Source organism: Schistocerca piceifrons, chromosome 9, assembly GCF_021461385.2.
Source record: "Schistocerca piceifrons isolate TAMUIC-IGC-003096 chromosome 9, iqSchPice1.1, whole genome shotgun sequence".
NCBI lineage: Eukaryota > Metazoa > Arthropoda > Insecta > Orthoptera > Acrididae > Schistocerca > Schistocerca piceifrons.
In genome coordinates, this window is record NC_060146.1 from 113,393,627 (window position 1) to 113,412,169 (window position 18,543).

Below are 18,543 nucleotides of genomic sequence, written 5' to 3' on the forward strand. Positions count from 1 at the left end.
TCAGTGCCCTCCCCAGCTCCACGTTAATGCACCTAACAGCCGCATTAAGGTGAGGCCAATCATGATGCACGAAATGCACATTAGTGCCACCAGTTTGAGTAGCTATCTTAACCAAGTCACCGCTGACATCATATTCCCCATCCCTATCGAGACTGTTCCCCGCTCCACTCACTATCACTACCTGATCCTCCTTTGTAAAATTCTTACATAGCTCCCCTATGTTTTCAGTCACATGAGCCAACCCTGCACTAGGCTTCACAATGCTGGTGACCTGGTACTCACTCCCCAACACTTCCTGCAACTGCTGGCCCACACCTCTACCGTGGGAACTACGTAGCAGCAGAACCTTCTTTCTGCTAGACTTTGCACCTAACCTAGGCCTCCTAATTGCTGAGGACTGCTGCAAGTTCCCTACATCTACAGCTACACGAGGCTCCTCTCCACTCAACTCTGACAGTTGATCATATCTATTGCATGTATTCAAAGTAAAACTCTCTGAATACCTCCTCTTCCTAGCTGCCTTCTTGCCAACTGCCAGTTCCCATTCCCCACTACCCTTCACCCTCCTCAACCTATGTAGTTCCTCCTTTGCGCTTTGTAACTGCACCTGAAGGGCATAGATCTTATGCTCTTGCTCCTCTATCAACTTGTTTCTACTACATATTCTGCATTCCCGGAAGAGGATCTCACTAAAATGACCACTGGCTTCCCACTGCATTCCCCCCAATGAAAATACTTTGAACAAATCCCGCACCGTAATCCACTACTCACAAACCTACAACAGAGCCCACACTTCTCACTCATGGTAAAATTTTACAGTTTCTGAAAAAAAACCATACGTCTATGTTACCAAAGTTCATTTACACCAGTAGGACTATTTAAGAACTAACAATAATGGTCTCGAAATTCTATGCCTACTAAGAAAGCAACTACTTGTATTAATACTACTACACCACAGCTAATACCAATACCAACAAAACTTCACAAAATTATACGCTAAAACCAAAAAATTCAGACGGCAACTATAACACTAAGCGAAGTTAAAACACTGAATGAAAATCTGACAGGTCATGGGAATATATTGCAAATGGTGATTTGAGAAGCTGTATTTTCAAAGTAAATTTTCTCGAAATGAATTATGTTAAGTATGAAAATGTGCTCTGAATTTCCTAAATCATAGAGCATTTGACTCTCATTCAAAACCTAACTATTTGAGGACCAGCTGCTTAAAAAAAATTTGAGCCTTTAAGACCAGCTATTTATGCCAATATTTAAAATTTTACTCACTAAAATTGACCAATGTGAGAGAGTAGCTTTTGTTGTTGGTGTACTGTTCGTATATCAGTTGAAACAATTAACTTTTCTTGTTTCATGTTCATGGTACTTAAGTCATGTTGCTATTGGCTGACTGCATCACATGTCCTATGGTCTGAATGTCTGCTGTCACTGGCTGGCAAGGTCACATGATGTGAGCTATGATTGGCTGACAAAAGTGAATGGCAATCTCAGTTTCACTGCTTTGGAAGCTACCATGCTGTATTTGGTGGAATTCATATTTATACTTTCTTAATACGAGAAGGTGCAGTCTACATATTTCCACGGATCAAAGATCTTTCCAAAGTGCACTGTTTTTTGCTAGGTTTTATTTCCTAAAGTGCCGGAAAGTTCTGTGCTGGTGTATGAAACCTTTACCATCTAAGAGGTAAAAAATATTTGTTGGATATATTCCAGTCTCTGACATCACCTACAGCTTTTACCTTCTACAGCCCCCTATAGTACTGTGGGAGTTATTCCCTTATGCCTTAAGACACATCGTATCATCCAGTCCCAGTGTCCTCCATGTATGCCCTTCCTCAATGATTCTGCAGAAAATCTTATAATTTCTTGCCTTATCAGTCCAGCTAATTTTCATCATCTTTCTATAGCACCACATCTCAAATGCCTCAGTTTTCTTATTTTCTGTTTTTGCCATGGTCCATGATTCACTTTCTTACAATGTTGTGCTCCAAACATATATTCTCTGAACTTTCTTGCTCAGATTAAAGCTGATGTTTGATATTGAAGACATTTTTTGGTCACTAGTGCACTCTTCAACAGTGATAATCTACTTTTTCTGAAGTTGTTTTGTCTCTCATGGGATTATTTTCCTTCCAAGGTTGCAGAATTCCTTCGCTTCATCTACGTCTTGGTCAATAATTTTAATATGAAGTTAACTGCCTAATCTCATTTCTGCTTCTCCTTCTTACTTGCATCCTTTGTAGGTTTTCTCTCACTCCATAGTGTGTTCCAGACTGTTGTTGACTGTTCATTCCATTCAATGAATCCTGCTGTTTCTTGAAACGTTTGCTGAGGCTAGTAATGTCATCAACATATCTTAGTGTTGTCATCCTTGCGCATCATTGCATATTTGGTGTATGGATTGAACAGGAGTGATATTCTGTCGTACAGCCTTTCTTTCTGAGCACTTGATTCTTGGTTTTCCATTCTTGTTTTTACTACTTGGTTTTTGCTCATATTGAATATTTTGTATCTTTACCTTTAACTTATATCTATTGTCTTGAGAACATGTTGCACCATTTTAGGTTGCATAATACTACTTCTAGCTCATCAGATGCTATGAACATGTCTTGATTTTCTTTAAAGTATTGCTTCCATTACTAAGCACAACTTCAGAATTGCCAGTCTTGTGCAGTCATCTAGCAGAACCTTAATTTTCTTTTCCATTCTTCTATATCTTGTGCTTGTCATTGAGTGTTAGAAGAAGAAAATTGGACATGTGTCAAGTTGATCTGTATAGGGTGTACAGGGTGTACATAAAGTCTGGAAACACTTTCAATTATTTATTGCACAAGAACTAAACATTGTGCAGATGTCATACATATTGCATTTTGAAGAGAAACTCTGAAAGATTTTTTTTTTTTTTTTATTTTTTTTTTAATATACAAACATTCGATATGTGAACCACGAGTGACCCAGCAGACGTCAATATGGTAATCGAATTCTTGCCATACCTGTCCCAGCATGGCACCGTCGACTGTGGCAGTCGCTTCCCGTATTCTCTCCCGGAGCTCAGTTACATCACATGGTAGATGCAGTACATACACCAGATCTTTAATGTGTCCCCACAGAAAAAAATGGCACGGAGTGAGATCTGGTTTTTGTCGAATTCCAACGCACAGAAAACTCACTCCACATCTGAACTCACCGTATTTGCAACTAGCGCTGACTATCAGCTAATTAGCAAACTATGCTGTGGCGGTATACATGAAAGAAAACTTTTAGGGTTTCTCTTCAAAATGACATATGTATGATATTTGTACAATGTTTGGTTCTTGTGCAATAAATAATTGAAAGTGTTCTCAGACTTAATGTATGCCCTGTATTTATGAAGCTTAAATGTGATATTTGGTTTGTTCTACAAAAATAAACAGTTTACTTGATGCATCACATTAAAGATCTCTCTGATAACATTATTGTTTTGGTACAATTTGAGGTGCAAAACCACCATTGTTACTGGAATGTTGAAAGCAGGATATTTTCAAGTGAAGTCAAAGATAGGGTGTCATTCATTTTAAGGTTATATTCAAACCTTACCTTAATCTTGTGAAAATAATAATAATAATAATAATAATAATAATAATAATTCAGTTCAATATTCAACATTTAATAACTGCCAGTTAATGATACCAGTGAATTGCTGCCCTCAGATGTACAACATTTTTACACAGGAATGAAGAAAATAGTAAATTTCACTGTATTTCTTGGGAACTGCTGATTTCACATTATGTTGTAAAAATTAACTGATTTTGTGTTATCATTTACAAAAAACTTTCATGCCTCTAGTTAATTATGAGGGTGAGTCAAATGAAAACCTTAAATTTGTAATAACAAATCGAAATTTCGCTCCGCTATCCTGTAAGTTGGTAAGCATGCAACAAACAGCATGCAGAATGACCTGTAGGTGGCAGCATAATGCAGATGCACACATACTGTCGCAGTGGCAGTATAAAGATGACCATCCCACTCGCGACTTGCACCAGGGAAGAACAGTGTTCTGTTATTCGGTTTTTGCATAGTGGAGATGTGAAAGCTATTGAAATTCATCAACGAATTAAGGTTCAGTACAGTGATGCATGTTTGTCATAGCAGCAAGTCTATGAATGGATTAGGAAGTTCGCAAATGGTGTGACTTTAGTGGAAGATGCTCCTCGTCCAGATCAGGCACAATGAGTTGTGACTCCACAGAACAGTGCAGCAGTTGAAGCCATGGTGAAGGAAAACTGCCGAGTGACACTGAATGACATTGCAGCATGTTTACAAATTGGTCATGGATCAGCACACCATATTGTGCATGATGTGCTCTAGTTTCACAAAGTGTCTGCAAGATGGGTGCCATGACAGCTGACTTCTGAAATGAGAGAACAACGTGTTGATGCTTATGAAGAACTTCTTCGGCACTTTGAACAAAAAGGTGATGGCTTCCTTGCAAGAATTGTTACTGGGGATGAAACCTGGGTTCACTTCCACTAACTGGAAACGAAGAGAGCGAGCGAGGAATGGCGCCATTCCTCATCACCAAAACAAAAGAAGTTTCGAACAGAACCATCGGCATGGAAGATTATGCTGACTCCCTTGTAGGATGAAAAAGGTGTCATTTTGGAGCATTACATGCCTAGGGTCACCAGTGCATCATACCCAGATCTCCTAAAAAATCATCTGCAACCTGCAATCAACTCAAAGCAGGTGTCCTTTTGCAACATGACAATGCAAGGCCCCACACTGCCCGTACAACAGTTACAACAATCACAGACCTGCATTTTGAGTGTCTTCCTCATCCACCATACTCACCAGACTTTGCCCCAAGTGATTTCCATATGTTTGGACCATTCAAAGATGCAATGGGAGAAAATAAGTTCCATCCTGATGAAGAGGTATGCCACACGGTGCATGAGTGGTTGTACGGACTACCAAAAGAATTTTTTTCTAAAGGAATTTATGCACTTTGTAAGCACTGGTGGACTTGCTTTGAGTGTGGGGGAGATTATGTTGAAAAGTGATGCAGCTTTGTACCACTTCTTCACAATAAATAATGTTTTTTAAAATATTTAAGGTCTTCATTTGACTCACCATCATCTTTTTCATTGAATAGAGGTTATTTTGAAAAGTGTACCACAATTTATGCAAAATTACCACACAGTCTTTATCAAGAACATCTATTATTCATTTTGCTTTGGCCATTAACAAATTGTAGCATTGTTGCCAATTTCTTGATGTAAATTCTATGTTCTGAGTTTTTGTAAGATGCAGCCTTTAACGATTTCAATGCCAACAAGACATTAAACCCTAATCTTCCTTTTGTAAGACGGACAGCATTTCCATACACTCACTTTCACTGTTCGTAATGTTCTGAGCAATGTGATGCAGTGTTGATGTTCTCTCTTGTGTGAAGCCACCACCATTTTCTTAAAAGAACATTCCATCCCCAACTCTGCGTTACATCGGCTGTAGTTGTTGACATTTAGTGCATTTGAACATTTACATTATCTGATGGACTGACTATAATGTCTATGTGTGCATTACAAATGTTCTATATGATTCTTTTTAATACCATGCATATAGATGTAATCACTTCTGTAAAGGCATTTGTTAGATGCAAAACAAAGGAAGTGGGCAGAGTATTTCTGTATGATTTTGTCTGAAAGTTTGTTGTAGTCTCTTTCTTGCCTTGCATGTTGTGGTCTTTAGTTTGATGCACCTCTCCATGCTAGTCTATTCCTTGGAACCCTTGTCACATCTGCATAACTACATCCATTGCAATCTGCATAATGTATTCGAGCCTTTCTCTCCTTCTGCAGTTTTTACCCCCTATGCTTCCCTCTGCAACCAAAAGCGGTCACTGCTTGGTGCCCCGGGATGTGTCCTATCAACCATTCCTTACTTTTAATCAAATTTTATCATAAATTTGTTTTCTGCCCAGTTAAGTTCAATACCTCCTCAATAGTTATTCGATCTACCCACCTAATCTTCTGCATTGTTCTGTAACAACACATTTCAAAAACATCTGTTTGCTGCTTGTTTGAACTGATTATTGTCCACATTTGACTTCTGTACAAAACTACACTTCAACACAGATATCCTCAGCAAAGATTCCCTAATGCTGAAATTGGTATTACATATCTGCAAATTCCTCTACATCAGAAATATTTTTCTTGCTGTAGCCAGTCTACATTTTGTATCCTGTTTTCTTCAGCCACCATTATTCTTCTGCCAACATGGAAAAAGCCATCTACTACATTTGGTGTCCTATTTCCTCATATAATTTGCTCAGTACCACATGATTTCACTTGACTGCATTGCATTAACTCTGTTTTACCTCTCATCTTATGAAGCATTTTTAAAACCGTTCCAGGAATGTTCATCTTCAGAAGATTTTCTCAGCTCTAGAGCTCTCAGCATTAAGGAGGAAGAGGACAGGAAAGACAAGGACACAATGAGGGAGGATGACTTTCAGGTGAGTCATGTTCCCTGTGGTCTGTCCACTGCTGGTGTGTTGTTGACAGCCATGTATAACACAGGAAGGTTAAGCTTTATATAACGTATAGTCCAATTCATGAACAATGGTGGTGTGTGCAGGTCGAGGTACGGATGGAGATTGCATTGTTGCTGGTTCTGAATGACAGTTGCATTATGCATGTAAACATGCTTTCTGGTAGGAGAAAGCCTTTATTTTGCAAATTGTGTCCCTTGCTTGCTTAAGTAGACTTTGTCACTTACCACCACTGTCAGCTAAGACAACTCGCAAGAAATGCATTAAAAATTCACTAAGTAGCTCACTAAAATCATGTTTAATGCTCACATTGGCTACATCATTCACAGCAGAATGCTCAGAACAGTAATGAATTTGCATTGGTTGTCAGAGAAAGCATGACATAGGTGCGCATAACAGCCTAAACTCGCTTGCCTTCATTTGTGACTTCAGATACAGCTGTCAATAGAGTGTTAGATTCACTTGTAAACCTTCCTGCTAATGTAATCTAGTGAGTAGGGAATTTAGTAACAAAAATGTGCATCACTCAGTGCATTATGCTTCTTATAGAGAGATATGCAGCATGTTTAAAAAGTTCTCATATTTGAAAAACAGATGGAGCTGCCAAATTAGAAACAAAAGTCCTATCAACCAATGTCTGGAAATAAGCACTTAAAGAAGTATGAGCCATTCTGCTTGTCCGTGGAGGGAACAGTACTCAGTGTGCAGGCTGTCCTTCTGATAATATCCATTGCTCGTTTCTTATAGTTGTGTCTGTCTTTGTTCACACAAGGGGAGCTCACAGTCTGGATTTTCTTCGTATTGTTGAATTTGAAACAACTTGGTAGATTCATCTCTAAAGATTAGAAGAGTGCAGAGTTAACATAATCAGCAATCACTCACCCCATTGCATAGGAGCCTAGCATTCGTGGAGTTTCTGGATTGAATCTACATTTCTTTTTACTTGTTTTCAAATTTCATATTTAGCACCAAGTAGAAATATTAGTTATCAAATACTGAATCATACTTTTAATAAAAATAACATATGCTTACTTTCAATTACTGACTGTATGCAACTAAATTACAATTTGTCACAGACATGAGAAATACGTTATTTTCCAATGAAAAAATATTATGTTCTTCAATAGTAATGATTTTCATCTTCTTTTACTGCTGCTGCTACTGCTCATTCAGGATTAGACCTTATGGCCTGTCCCTGCTTCACCATCCCTTCTTTGACTTTCTCACACTCCTTCATCCAATAGGATTGTATTGTATTGCTTCTCGAGGGATTCTCTGAGGTGACATACACAGTATGTGCCATTCCCAATCCTGCTTTCATTGGATTACTTTTTTCAATTAATGGCTATACCACAGGTTCACAATAATGAACAGTCCCCACAAATAGAAAAATATAATGTTGCCCATTTCACACTTTGCATTTCTGCTCCAAATTTCAGTTATCTGTGAATTCTGTCATTTCATGAAATTAGTAATTAAAATGAAAATATATTTTTAGTAAGATTACTATTCAATATTTGTTAACAAACATTTTTATTTGTTAATAAAAATGAAATGTAAGTAATAGTAAATAAAGGTGTAAGTAATAAGATTCAGATCAGCAACTTTATGATTACTATAATTTCATGCTACGCACCCACAGACTTCAAGAAGAATATAATAATTCCAATCCCAAAGAAATCAGGTGTTGACAGACGCGAAAATTACTGAACTATCAGTTTAATAAGTCACAGCTGCAAAATACTAACGCGACTTCTTTACAGACGAATGGAAAAACTGGTAGAAGCGGACCTCGGGGAAGATCAGTTTGGATTCCGTAGAAATGTTGGAACACGTGAGGCAATACCAGATGGCAGTTATAAGAGTCGAGGGCCATGAAAGGGAAGCAGTGGTTGGGAAAGGAGTGAGACAGGGTTGTAGCCTCTCCCCGATGTTATTCAATCTGTATATTGAGCAAGCAGTAAAGGAAACAAAGGAAAAATTCGGAGTAGGTATTAAAATTCATGGAGAAGAAGTAAAAACTTTGAGGTTCGCCGATGACATTGTAATTCTGTCAGAGACAGCAAATGACTTGGAAGAGCAGTTGAACGGAATGGACAGTGTCTTGAAAGGAGGATATAAGATGAACATCAACAAAAGCAAAACGAGGATAATGGAATGTAGTCAAATTAAATCGGGTGATGCTGAGGGGATTAGATTAGGAAATGAGACACTTAAAGTAGTAAAGGAGTTTTGCTATTTAGGGAGTAAAATAACTGATGATGGTCGAAGTAGAGAGGATATAAAATGTAGGCTGGCAATGGCAAGGAAAGCGTTTCTGAAGAAGAGAAATTTGTTAACATCCAGTATTGATTTAAGTGTCAGGAAGTCATTTCTGAAAGTATTCGTATGGAGTGTAGCCATGTATGGAAGTGAAACATGGACGATAAATAGTTTGGACAAGAAGAGAATAGAAGCTTTCGAAATGTGGTGCTACAGAAGAATGCTGAAGATTAGATGGGTAGATCACATAACTAATGAGGAAGTATTGAATAGGATTGGGGAGAAGAGAAGTTTGTGGCACAACCTGACCAGAAGAAGGGATCGGTTGGTAGGACATGTTCTGAGGCATCAAGGGATCACCAATTTAGTATTGGAGGGCAGCGTGGAGGGTAAAAATCGTAGGGGGAGACCAAGAGATGAATACACTAAGCAGATTCAGAAGGATGTAGGTTGCAGTAGGTACTGGGAGATGAAAAAGCTTGCACAGGATAGAGTAGCATGGAGAACTGCATCAAACCAGTCTCAGGACTGAAGACCACAACAACAACAACAGTTCGGCAATTCTGTTTCTGTCTCATCAGTTGTGGCAAAGTAATGTCCTTTCATGGTTCTCTTCAGCCTGAGGAATAGAAAGAAGTCTCAGAGCCATACCTGGTTAATACAGTGGCTGAAGCAACATAATGGTTTTGTTTTTTGCCAAAAAATCGTGAATAAGCAATGAGGTGTGAATGGGAGCATTATCGTGATGCAGCCTTCCAGAGTGGTTTTTGCCCCACTTCTGGTAATTTTCTTTGGATTGCTTCATGCAGACAGTCCATAAATTCCAGTTAGTATTCCTTATTGACCACACAACCACAAGGCAGGAATTGGTGATCCACTGTCCCATTGTAATTAAAGAAAATGGTGTGAAGAACCTTCACATGTGATCAAACTTGTCGAATGTTTTTTGGTCTTGGCTCTTCAGGCAGTTTCCATTGGTATGATGGGGCCTTTATTTCAGTGTCTCACCCATATACCCATGTTTTGCCACCTGTTTCTAACCTTCTTTATAAGTTCTGGATCATTGTTGACTTCACTCAGTATTTCCTGAGTGATGTCGATGCAACATCATTTTTCATCAGAATTCAATAATTTCACAACCAATTTTGCTGCTACATGCTTCATGCCCAAAACAAAAAAAAAAAAAGAAAATTGCTTGGCATGACCCAAGGGCTATGCTGACATCATCAGCAACCTCCCTGATAGTGATTCAGCAATTGTCCAGAAGTATTTTCTGTACTTCTTTCACATTGTCATCAGTAATTGATGTGCTAAGTGTTATATCCTAGCTAGTAATGCCACCCGAGCCCGCTGCCAAAAGGTTGGCAGCGTCAAAGTCCAGACGCCGTCCGCATAAGCAGCGCCAGCGAGACAGGAAATCGCCGCAAGTCTGCACGCGCCACTGCTGGCTTCTGGTTTCTTAAGCGCTGGAGTCGCGAGCGCTAGGACAGTTCTGTATTCGCCGCTCAGTTGTATACTCGCCACCGAATTGTGTACTTGCTAGTCAGTTGTGTGTTCATCGCAGCAGAGTTGTTGTTTGTCGTCAGCCGACGCTGACCTAGCCGCACCGACTCGAACTAGACAGATTTCTGTAGACCCGGAGTTCACTACTGTGTTTCTGTATCTTTGTTAATAAAGATAAGTACCGACTTTTATTTAATCAGAGTGTTTGGGTTTTCATCTTTCTGTTCACTGTTCCAGCGGACCGGTCGGCCCGCTATTAAAAGTGTGGCGGTGACTTCGTAAGCCGTTTCTACAGCGAATTGTTTGTCGCTACGAACGCCGCCACAAAACTAAGCTCTCCAGGATTGTCTTTGTCTTCAGATTGTTTTCAGTCCTATTTGAAACATTTATACTGCTCATAAACTCTTGTCTTATTCGTAATAGATTTGTCAAAAGCCACAATCAACATTTCAATTGCAGTACTGCACTTTATTCTGTTTCTCAAGCAAAATTTAATGCAAATTCTTTGATCCACCTTTTTCAAAAATAAAAATTCATCGAGTACTCGAAAACACATACAACCTCTTTGACTGTCAACAATAAATTAAATATTCAAAACAGCAGAAAATGCAAACATACATCAGGGACATGAGTACTAAGAAGATAAAAATTTTTTGAAAATCAGTAGTATGAAGCCTGCAAAATTAAAAAAAGAAAAAAAATCCTGTTACTTTACCTTATACTGAGCAAGCAGTGAAGGAAACCAAGGTGAAATTTGGAAAGGAAATTAAAGTTTGCAGAGAGCAAACAGAAAAAATTGAGGTTTGTCACTGACATTGCAATTCCAGAGACAGCAAAGGAGTTGGAAGAGCACTTGAACAGAATGGGTAATGTCTTAGAAAGATGGTTACAGTTGTTGTGGATAAATGCCTGTGAGCTGAAATGGACATACACATTACATATATATAGCTACTATTAGTGATGAAACAATATGCATCTATTAGTTGTTTGTCCAGCTACACAAATGCATAGTTGAGATGTTTTTTGCACCCGATGATGGTCTGATCCAAGACTAAAATCAATACCTGTAATAATACGCTGATACAGCTGTGCACTGCATAAGGTAGTTCTTAATCTTAAAAAGAGTCTATAAGGTGAACATCAAAGAGGCATATGATCGACATAGAGAGGCTATGTATGCATTTACAGCAATTTGGGTGGCAACGAGAGGCATTACACACTCTCATGGCTCACTTGGAATTACTCAGAAGTGGCCTCAAAATGATGTGCAGGAGTAAGCTGTGTGTGTGTGTGCACTACAAACACTCTCTCTCTGGGAGGTGTCATATTACATTTCGTATTTGATTGTTTTACTATTATGACTCTTATGTTGCTATTTCAAGGCAACGATGTGCTGAAGTTTTATTAAAAAAACTATGTCATTCTTAGTACAATTTGTTATGATCAAATGTCAGATAATGCCATATGAGTAGTTGAAACCTTTAGGAGATGGTAACATGAAAGTCAAGATCCTCTAATGCAGCCAGCTTGCCATAGTTTAGTGCACAGTGGTATCAAGATAAAAGAGTTGGTTCATGCCCACAACTTCCACTTTCTTTCCCTCCACCTTTGTGTTTCTAATAGATTGTGGGATTCCCTTACTGCTCCTGTATTGATGTTACAGTTTGTGAATACCTGATTCGCCTTCCTGTAGGATTCATATTCTATTATATCACACATTTCTTCTGCAAATATTTAAAGCTGTCCTCTATGGAAAGAAGTTCTGTGGCTCATGTTGGACTAGCCTATTCCCGCAACATATTACGCTTCAGCAACTTTCTTGTCCCAAAAGGTTCTTTATGCCATTTAGTTCCATTTTCTTCTAAGTAGAATGCCTGCAGAAGACACAGTTGCTCCACTGTTTCCACTAGCTCTGTGATTTTCATTGCTACTATTATTATTTGTCTCTCATTCAACTTCAATATAATTACAAGTACCAATATCTGAATCAGCAGCATCTGCTTTACTTGGAATCCATTCGTGGGTAGGATCTTTATCATTGAAATCTGTAGCATCATCCTCTTCTGTATCAACAGTTGATAATAACTTTCTAATACAGACTTTTCTTGCTTTGTAGTTTGATCTGCTGTATTGAGATGTAGAACATTTCAGTTTGTCATCCATGAGAATCCAGAATTTGAGGTTCACCATAGGAAAGCTTACACAATAATAAAGAGTTCATAATGTTGCACAACAGTAGCCAGCAATAATTAGAATGCCTCATTGCAATGATTCTGTATATACCCAGAGCTGAGTGTTGCCATCCATGACTGTATGACAATAAATTCATTGGGTTATCCCAAAGTATAATTTTTTGAGTGTGGACACAAGGGTTAAGGCAAACAATGACAGAAATGTTACTGAACATACATAAATGCTGACCTTAAGTTTAAAAAGGTAGTACAATATATGCACTGAAACCAACTCTCACCAAATGCTGTATAAAATTTAAAAAACACTGCCAGACTCTAGGTGTAAATTGTGGCTTCTTAAACACAAGACTTTAGTTCCTGAACTAATGTTGTGGTGAAAGAAAGTACAATGTAATGTAATATATACAGTAATTCATACAACCTGTAGTGAAGATATACAAGATTATAATAGAATTAAAATTTTGGACCCATCAGGTGCTAGACTATATGATACATAGACCTATGTCTGTGTTACAAATTTCAGTTCTAGAACTAAAGTGGTTGTAAAGAAGACTGAAATGTAACATAATATATACAACATTTACATAGCTTGTAGTAAGGATGCAGAAGATTGTTAATAGAAAAAGTAATTAACATTGTCCTGTTGTTGCCGGAATATATGATATTTAGACCTATGTCTGCACTGCAGATGTGACCAAATGCTAAACTGTAAGGCAAAGTCAGTGCTTTTACATATGTTAGCCACAAGCAGGCAAAAAGGAATACAAATGTCTCAAAAATTAGATCAACAGGAAGTGCAAAATGGCTACGCAGGGATGGCTAGAGGACAAATGTAAGGATGTAGAGGCTTATCTCACTAGGGGTAAGATAGATACTGCCTACAGGAAAATTAAAGAGACCTTTGGAGAAAAGAGAACCACTTGTATGAATATCAAGAGCTCAGATGGAAACCCAGTTCTAAGCAAAGAAGGGAAAGCAGAAAGGTGGAAGGAGTATATAGAGGTTCTATACAAGGGCGATGTACTTGAGCACAATATTATGGAAATGGAAGAGGATGTAGATGAAGATGAAAAGAGAGATATGATACTGCGTGAAGAGTTCGACAGAGCACTGAAAGACCTAAGTCGAAACAAGGCCCCAGGAGTAGACAACATTCCATTAGAACTACTGACAGCCTTGGGAGAGCCAGTCCTGACAAAACTCTACCATATGGTGAGCAAGATGTATGAGACGGGCAAAATACCCTCAGACTTCAAGAAGAATATAATAATTCCAATCCCAAAGAAAGCAGGTGTTGACAGATGTGAAAATTACCGAACAATGAGATTAATAAGTCACGGCTGCAAAATACTAATGCAAATTCTTCACAGACAAATGAAAAACTAGTAGAAGCCGACCTCGGGGAAGATCAGTTTGGATTTCATAGAAATATTGGAACACGTGAGGCAAAAGCTGTTCATCAACAGTGAGACAATCGGAAGGCACGTAGATTTTACAAACCTTTGAATTCAGAATTAGAAGCTAGATTAAGGAAAGGCAAACCTACGTTTCTAGCATTTGTAGACTTAGAGAAAGCTTTTGACATTGTTGACTAGAATACTCTCTTTCGAATTCTGAAGGTGGCAGGGGTAAAATACATGGAGCGAAAGGCTATTTACAATTCGTACAGAAACCAGATGGCAGTTATAAGGGTCGAGGGACATGAAAGGGAAACAGTGGTTGGGAAGGGAGTGAGACAGGGTTGTAGCCTCTCCCCAATGTTATTCAATCTGTATATTGAGCAAGCAGTGAAGGAAACAAAAGAAAAATTCGGAGTAGGTATTAAAATCCGTGGAGAAGAAATAAAAACTATGAGGTTCGCCGATGACATTGTAATTCTGACAGAGACAGCAAAGGACTTGGAAGAGCAGTTGAATGGAATGGATAGTGTCTTGAAAGGAGGATATAAGATGAACATCAGCAAAAGCAAAACGAGGATAATGGAATGTAATCGAATTATGTCAGGTGATGCTGAGGGAATTAGATTAGGAAATGAGACACTTGAAGCAGTAAAGGAGTTTTGCTATTTGGGGAGCAAAATAAGTGATGATGGTCGAAGTAGAGAGGATATAAAATGTAGACTGGCAATGACAAGGAAAGCGTTTCTGAAGAAGAGAAATTTGTTAAAATTGAGTATAGATTTAAGTGTCAGGAAGTCGTTTCTGAAAGTATTTGTATGGAGTGTAGCCATGTATGGAAGTGAAACATGGACGATAAATAGTTTAGACAAGAAGAGAATAGAAGCTTTCGAAATGTGGTGTTACAGAAGAATGCTGAAGATTAGATGGGTAGATCACATAACTAATGAGGAGGTATTGAATAGGATTGGGAGAAGAGAAGCTTGTGGCACAACTTGACTAGAAGAAGGGATCGTTTGGTAGGACATGTTCTGAGGCATCAAGGGATCACCACTTTAGTATTGGAGGGCAGCGTGGAGGGTAAAAATCGTAGAAGGAGACCAAGAGGTGAATATACTAAGCAGATTCAGAAGGATGTAGGTTGCAGTAGGTACTGGGAGATGAAGAAGCTTGCACAGGATAGAGTAGCATGGAGAGCTGCATCAAACCAGTCTCAGGTCTGAAGACCACAATAACAACAACAACAACAGCCACAGAACAGGGGATGGTAAAAGACATGCTATTGTGAGCTTAGACAGTGGACCCAGTCACCCATAGATTTAGTGTAAATAACAAAGGGCTTACACTGTTGCTTAGATGCCTAGGTGCTGAACAAAATGCTTGTTGTTAATGGTGCATATGATACATAGATCTATGTCTGTGGTACAGGCTTGAGCATATGGTAAATCACAATACACTACCAGTGGTTCTATACATACATAACTATGGAACCACGTCATGCTGGAAGAAGTGACAGCGTGACCATAGCCAGTGCCTGTCTTGTGCCTGGATTATGAGAGTGATAACTGTTATGCAGTACAAATTCTACAGTTAACTAATGACACATAGTGTGTATGTACCAGGAAGAAAATATCATCATCAGTATTATGTCAAAGTGTACACTTGAAACTGCTTTAATCTGTGCTACATGAATAATATCTATTGTGACTGATATTATTAAGTATCATCTAAGAATCAGTTTAAATTGAAATACGTAGTGGCATCCAACAGAATCAGCCATCATGTATTTAATACTATGAAGAATAACCAGTATCTATCCTGAACATCACTAAATGCTTCATGTAGACATCAAGCTACATATCACTTCTGCTACTAGCCAGTTATTGAAAGCATTTCATTTCAAACGACAAGTTGTAGTTGAATCATATATGTTTTGCTTTGCATATATCACTTAACAACTATATTAGATAAGTAACAGTGTCTTTTATTTATACTACAGAGGGAGCGTGCTTCTCCTGGTTGTTCTATTGTGCAGTGTAATCCACTGTATGTTCATTTGTTGTTGTTGTTGTCTTCAGTCCAGAGACTGGTTTGATGCAGCGCTCCATGCTACCCTATCCTGTGCAAGCTTCTTCATCTCCCAGTACTTACTGCAACCCACATCCTTCCGAATCTGCTTAGTGTATTCATCTCTTGGTCTCCCTCTATGATTTTTACCCTCCACGCTGCCCTCCAATGCTAAATTTGTGATCCCTTGATGCCTCAGAACTGTGCCACATACTCCTCTTTTCCCAATTCTATTCAATACTCCATCATTAGTTATGTGATCTACCCATCTAATCTTCAGCATTCTTCTGTAGCACCACATTTTGAAAGCTTCTGTTCTCTTCTTGTCCAAACTATTTATTGTCCATGTTTCACTTCCGTACATGGCTACATTCCATACAAATACTTTCAGAAACGACTTCCTGACAGTTAAATCTATACTCGATGTTAACAAATTTCTCTTCTTCAGAAACGCTTTCCTTGCCATTGCCAGTCTACATTTTATATCCTCTCTACTTCGACCATCGTCAGTTATTTTGCTCCCCAAATAGCAAAACTCCTTTACTACTTTTAAGTGTCTCATTAACTAATCTGATTCCCTCAGCATCACCCTACTTAATTCAACTACATTGCATGATCCTTGTTTTGCTTTTGTTGATGTTCATCTTCTATCCTCCTTTCAAGACACTATCCATTCCATTCATCAGCTCTTCCAAGTCCTTTGCTGTCTCTGAGAGAATTACAATGTCATCAGCGAACCTCAATGTCTTTATTTCTTCTTCGTGGACTTTAATACCTACTCCGAATTTTTCTTTTGTTTCCTTTACTGCTTGCTCAATATACAGATTGAATAACATCGGGGACAGGCTACAACCCTGTCTCACCCCCTTCCCAACCGCTGCTTCCCTTTCATGCCCCTCGACTCTTATAACTGCCATCTGCTTTCTGTACAAATTGGAAATAGCCTTTCGCTCCCTGTATTGTACCCCTACCACCTTTAGAATTTGAAAGAGAGTATTCCAGTCAACATTGTCAAAAGCTTTCTCTAAGTCTACAAATGCTAGAAATGTAGGTTTGCCTTTCCTTAATCTATTTTCTAAGATAAGTCGTAGAGTCAGTATTGCCTCACGTGTTCCAACTTTTCTGCAGAATCCAAACTGATCTTCCCCGAGGTCGGCTTCTACTAGTTTCTCCATTCGTGTATAAAGAATTCGCGTTAGTATTTTGCAGCTGTGACTTATTAAACTGATAGTTTGGTAATTTTCACATCTGTCAACACCTGCTCTCTTTGGGATTGGAATTATTATATTCTTCTTGAAGTCTGAGGGTATTTCGCCTGTCTCATACATCTTGCTCACCAGATGGTAGAGTTTTGTCAGGACTGGCTCTCCCAAGGCCGTCAGTAGTTCTAATGGAATGTTGTCCACTCCCGGGGCCTTGTTTCGACTCAGGTCTTTCAGTGCTCTGTCAAACTCTTCACGCAGTATCGTATCTCCCATTTCATCCTCATCTACATCCTCTTCCATTTCCATAATATTGTCCTAAAGTACATCGCCCTTGTATAGATCCTCGATATATTCCTTCCACCTTTCTGCTTTCCCTTCTTTGCTTAGAACTGTGTTTCCATCTGAGCTCGTGATATTCATACAAGTGGTTCTCTTTTCTCTTAAGGTCTCTTTAATTTTCCTGTAGGCGGTATCTATCTTACCCCTAGTGAGATAAGCCTCTACATCCTTACATTTGTCCTCTAGCCATCCCTGCTTAGCCATTTTGCACTTCCTGTCGATCTCATTTTTGAGATGTTTGTATTCCTTTTTGCCTGCTTCATTTACTGTGTTTTTACTGCATTCATTTAGCCTCTAGATATGTAATAGGTAATGTTTTTACAATGAAGACTGTAAATAATAAAATCTTATTACTGCCAGATCTCTCTACATAATATTATTAATGTATCGTAATATTACTCTGGTGGGCTCCATGGAAGTTGAATACCCGCCAAAGGTAATGGACCTAATGGCTGTTAGAGGTCACAGTCTCGCCACAGTGCTGCATTCGCAGCATGAGTACCCCACTCATCTCACCACGTGAATACAATGGCTAGCAGTGTTTTTTGCGGTGAATATAAATACAGCTACCCAGCAAATGGTCAGTCAGTTTTGTACTCATGTCTGATATATTCAGCTACTGTCATCACTTCACTATGGACTATTGGGTAACAGTCTCTCATTGTACTTGGTCTTTCTTTCTGGTCGCAATTTGGATTGTATTTGTCTCTTTGCCCTTGGCCTATTGACGTGCCCTTGGCCTGTTGACATTGTCACGAAGCTTTTCACTTTCCACTTGTTTACTTAGGTTGCTTTGTACTTATCCTTCTCTGTCTCCTTTTTGCCCTCATTCATCTGTATTTAGCTTGGCTACTGCTTGGTGTTGTGTTCTCTTCCACAGGCGGCCCTTCCACCTTCCAGCATCAAGTGGATCTCTCCTGGGCTTGTATGTGTGCTTTATATCTGAATAATCGCTGATATAGCAATTAAGCCATTAGTAGGCATCTTCTATCTGTGCAGCCTAAGTTTTATTACACAAATTGCAATAGTTT

The 18,543-nt window shown here is 38.8% G+C and overlaps 1 protein-coding gene across 1 annotated transcript in view; it reads left to right on the forward strand.

Annotated features, from left to right (window-relative positions):
• The window catches only part of LOC124717147 (zinc finger protein 501-like), a 117,173-nt gene that overhangs the window by 67,273 nt on the left and 31,357 nt on the right, over positions 1-18,543 (forward strand). Inside the window, exon 5 of the mRNA XM_047243901.1 lies at positions 6,410-6,511. Within this exon, the coding sequence (XP_047099857.1) occupies positions 6,410-6,511 (102 nt within the window). The remainder of the gene's footprint in view (positions 1-6,409; positions 6,512-18,543) is intronic.